General features: G+C 33.1%; 1 protein-coding gene across 1 annotated transcript; it reads left to right on the top strand.

Moving 5' to 3' along the window:
* The first annotated feature begins 2,711 nt into the window (after nucleotides 1-2,711).
* On the top strand, nucleotides 2,712-4,680 carry LOC123891955. The gene is made up of 2 exons (XM_045941817.1): nucleotides 2,712-2,715; nucleotides 3,092-4,680. Exons 1-2 carry the CDS (start codon nucleotides 2,712-2,714, stop codon nucleotides 4,678-4,680), a joined length of 1,593 nt encoding a protein of 530 aa, XP_045797773.1.
* Nucleotides 4,681-4,910: the final 230 nt, after the last annotated feature.

Raw genomic sequence — 4,910 nt, 5'->3', positions numbered from 1 at the left:
CTGAATTGTGGGAATTGATTCTCGATAGAAAAAACATGAGAGATTCACAATAAAAAAATAACTTTGTTTGAGTGGAATTTTTTATTTTTTTCAATCAAGGTAATTTTTTTTTTGTCCATAATTAACTAATTTCTTTTAACCAATATCTATGTGTTCCCTCGTTTGATAGTAGTCATTCAAGTAGTATAAACTAATTTATCTTCGGAAAATGTTAAACAATGCTCCATAACACTTTTTTTTTTGACTTAAAGATGCTTAACATTTCATTCATAATAATAAGGTTGTTACATGTCGGTACATCAATGAAAATATTAGAGCTAGCTAAAGATGTGACTATCCTCGCAAGAGCATGAACTGCATCATTTGTTTGTCTCCTATTAAACTCAACATGAGAGTTTTCAAAATACAAACTAAAAACACGTTTACATTCGTGACACTTGTTAAGCATATGAAAATTTTGTCTTGAAAATTATGCTTTCAATGTCTTAAGGGTGCGTTTGATTCATAAAACAGCAAGAACTAGACAGAACAATACATGACAGAACAAAATAATACAGGACAAGACAAAACTGTACCGAAGAGATATATGGCGATAATATTTTTATATTCGAAAATAAAATGGGTATTTTTGTATTTTTATAGTTGTACTGTGGACAAAAAGTTGTTCTGTGGTTCAGTGAGAGACAAAAAATCTTGTTTTTGTCCTTCCCATGCTGCATAATTTGTCCAGTCCCATCACCGATTTCAAATCAAACAGGGTACAACAAAAATTATCCAGTCCAGTTCCCTAATTTTTAGCAGATCAAACGCACATCATCATTAATTTAGTCTTGTATTTCCTTTTCTAGTATACTTAACAAATGCTCTTAAAGCACCATTTACCACGACCTTTTATCTTTATCATGTGAATTTCGTAGGTAAATTACTCTTGTTCAGGGGTCCTCTTTGTATATATAAGTTAGCTTATTATATTAGCGCTTATTTTATTTTTTTTCACAAAAGCTTATTATATTAACTTATAAATTTGTTTGATAAAAAGGTGTTTGGTAACAACTAACAAACTTTTTTCATTATAGTAACTTATAACTTTTCTCATATACTATATTTTAAGGTCCCGTTTGACCCTACTTATTTTCTACTTTTCTATTCTCCTTAAAAGAAATAGAGAAGTAGAAATTTGTATTTGACCTTATTTTTTCTTAAAAGAATTAGAGAAATAAAGTAAAGAAGTAGAAAATAAGGAGAAGTTGGGTCAAACATAATTTTTTATCTCTTTACTACTTTTAAGGAGAAGAAAAAAAAATAGAAAATAAGTAGGGAAAAACGGACCCTAAATAGCGTTTGAGTTTATAGCTTATAGTTTTTCATAATCCAATTTTAACCTTATTATTTTAAATTCTTTATTATTTTAAATAAAAAACTATCTACTCACCAAAATAACTATCCACTCACATAAAATAAACATCTACTAAGTTAGCTTATAGCTTATTATATTAGGTTATAAGCTTGTTTCATAAAATCAAAGGTGTTTGATAACAAGCTTTTTTCACTTTTTTCAGATGCTATTTTAAATAGCATTTAAGCTTCATAGTTTTTTACCTTTCATTCTAATTTTAACCTTACTATTTTAATTTCTTCGATTTTTTTAATATAAAAAAACTACTCACTCATAAAATAATTATCGACTCACATAAAATAATAATGTACTTTTATGTCATTTTGTACTTGCTACAACTAAATTTACTAAACACTTTAATTTTACTCTACTAGCTAATTTTTCAGCTATCTGCTAAAAATTAGCTTATCAGTTATCAACTAACTAGCTAGTAGCTTTTCAACTATGATAGTTTCTAATATAAAATTATACACAAAGAAAAACAAAATTCAATTAGCCTTTTAACCCATCCGAAGAGAACAAGTAAATCAACCTAAAATCTAAAAAAAAAGTAAAATTAGGCAAAATCATTAAAGAAATCTAAACGATGATATCGAATGCGAAAAACCGTGAAATTCAAATGCAATGAACCGTGAAATCCAAATGACGATAAATTGATGAAATCCGAATGCGACAAACCATGAATCTAAAGTAGTGGTTCACGAAATAGCTTAGAGATGGGAGTGAGAGAGAGGTAAAAATCGATTATGCAGAAAATTAAGAGTGAAAGTTTTGGTCGTTGAAGAGTGACGGTTATGAAAATTGAGAGAGCAAATGTTTTACAAAATTGAGAGTGAAAAGTGAAGGTTTAGGAAAGTGGGAGTATAAATAGAACGAAGAGGAAGAATGAAAAAAATAACGGAGAAAATCAGATTACTTTAGCCACGGTTAAACCGTGACCCATTATCTTTACCTCTGTTCAATTTAACCGTGGTTAATTAAAATACCGTGTGTGTGGCTAAACAGCGAATATTTGTAGTGATGCAACGATCTTTTATATCATTGATAATAATGGAAATTCTAATTTACAAAGCAAAGTAATAATAATTATATAGTCTAAGTTTTATCGCGTCTTTCTAAAAATATTGTTTATATTTAGACTGCAAAATTTTAATAATTGATTTTGTGTTATAAAATATAAGTAATAGTAATAATATATAAGTATAGAGGAGAGAAGAAGAGAAGAGAGAAAGAATAGAATTAGTCTGATTGACCAAGTGAGTAGTTTACATTAGTCATAGGTTCTATTTATAGGCAAATGTAATGGGCCAATAACATGGGTAAGAACCTATATGGACATCCACTAAATATTCATAACACTCCCCCTTGGATGTCCATCGAGGATATGCCTCATTAAAACCTTACTAGAAAAAAACCCAGTGGGAAAAAATTCTAGTGAAGGAAAAAGAGTACAATCCTTTTACAATATATTTATTTCTCCCCCTCAACTAGACAATTTCAGCATTTCCATCACCTTCTGCAGCTAAGTTAATTTCAGCATCAAGGGCCCAAGCCAAACAATTTTTTCCAAATATCAATTTTTTCCTTACGGATCGTCTTGGTACAATTTTTTCCAAATATCAATTTTTTCCAAATATATATCAATGTTCCCAAATATAACAAGTGTGCAGTAATGAGCTTAAAACTGCTCTGCAGAACAACAACTGCCACCGGCAGAACAACAACTGCCACCGGAACCACCAGATAAAGGAGGAAGTGGCAACGGATCTAATATTGATAAGGTGCATGAAAAAAGAGAGATGATATCCTTTAGGGATAAAGTGTTAGGGAAACAAGCTGTTATCGCAAGGGAACGTGTGGATCTATTAGCTAATAAGTTGGCTAAGGTTGAACTGGTAAAAGGAAATCGTTTAATGCCGATGCTCCACGTTGAAGGGAAAGTTATAGAAGAATTGAGTATACCATGGAAGGATGCTTTGGTGATTAAATTATTGGGAAAGAAGTTAGGATACAACACGATGAAGAATAAATTGGAAACTACATGGAAACTAGTAGGAGGCATAGAGTTGATGGATATTGGTAATGCTTTCTACATGGTGAAGTTTGATGGAGAAGATGACAAGAACAAGGTGATAAATGGGGGTCCTTGGATGATCTATGATCACTACTTGGCCGTTAGTCAGTGGTCTCCAACTTTCAACGCGGCTACTGCAACGATCGACAAGACGATGGTGTGGATCCGGGTTCCAAGCCTGAACCTTGTTTATTATGATGAAAGTTTACTTTGGGCCCTGGCATCAATGGTTGGCAATCCTGTAAAGGTTGACCTTCACACGCTGCGAGTAGAACGGGGAAGATTCGCTAGAATGTGCGTTGAAATTGATCTCACAAAGCCGGTAGTTGGTCGAGTAGGAGTCAACGGCGAATGGTATCAAGTTCAATATGAAGGGTTACACATCATATGCACTCAATGTGGATGTTATGGTCACCTTCTAAAAGACTGTGCACAGACAAAAAAGAAGCCAGTTACAGAGGTTGCGAAAACCGCCAATAGTCCCGCAACAGAAGGCACTCCGGTGACACCTCCACAAACTCAAATCGAGGCTAAAATTACGGAGGAGAGCGCTTGGAATATGGTTTCCAACAGAGAGGAAGGAGATCCAGATTTTTTGCACGGTGATTGGATCAGAGTGGAGAGAAAGAAACGGGGAAATAAATTTAATGCTAGCAATAATAGTGGGATTCCGTTTCCTACCAACGTGCAAAATCACAGCAAGCAGCTAAACAAGCCTGTAATTGAACACAATAATGGAAATCATGTTAATGCAAGTCAACGGTCTGAAGCTGGGCCCAATCAAAATTCAAAAAGGAAATTTAAAAAGAAGAGGCCTAGATATGACACCACTGGTACAAATAAAATTAGTCAGCATGTAACTTCCAAGGTAGATGTTTCTACATCAATGGGAGTATACAATGGTGGACATAATACAATAAATGCCAAGGTTACTCAAATTCCAAACCATATACAAATGGAAAAGAATGCTAGCCTAATTAAGAGTGGAATTCCAAACGTGGAAAATATTCATGGAGCTTCCACTAGTATTGCACAAAAGCATCACAAGGATTATGATATTGGGAATGGTAGTGTAAAACAAAACATTTCAAAATCCACACATGTTGACATAGCTTCAGCAACAATAGTGGGTGCTGCGCAAAATATGTCACCTGAGGAAATGAAGAGCAGTTTTGGTGCTGCGGAGGATACAAGCATGCATCTAAATTAATGGGTTTTATTGCTTTTAACTTAGTGTGTTTTATTTATTATTTTTTTATTTATCTTTTAATGATATTGATAAATTGGAATTGTAGAGGTGCTCAAGGAAAAATTTTCCGTCGAGCACTAAATAATTTCTGCAGGAAAAACAAAGTCGATATGGTAGCTTTGCAAGAGACTCGATGTAGTGGCAACACTGCCATTAACACCATAAGAAAGCTCGGTTTTAAAAACCATTTT

This window comes from Trifolium pratense, linkage group LG6 (assembly GCF_020283565.1).
Source record: "Trifolium pratense cultivar HEN17-A07 linkage group LG6, ARS_RC_1.1, whole genome shotgun sequence".
Classification (NCBI taxonomy): Eukaryota; Viridiplantae; Streptophyta; class Magnoliopsida; order Fabales; family Fabaceae; genus Trifolium; species Trifolium pratense.
This window is presented reverse-complemented; position numbering and strand designations above follow the sequence as displayed.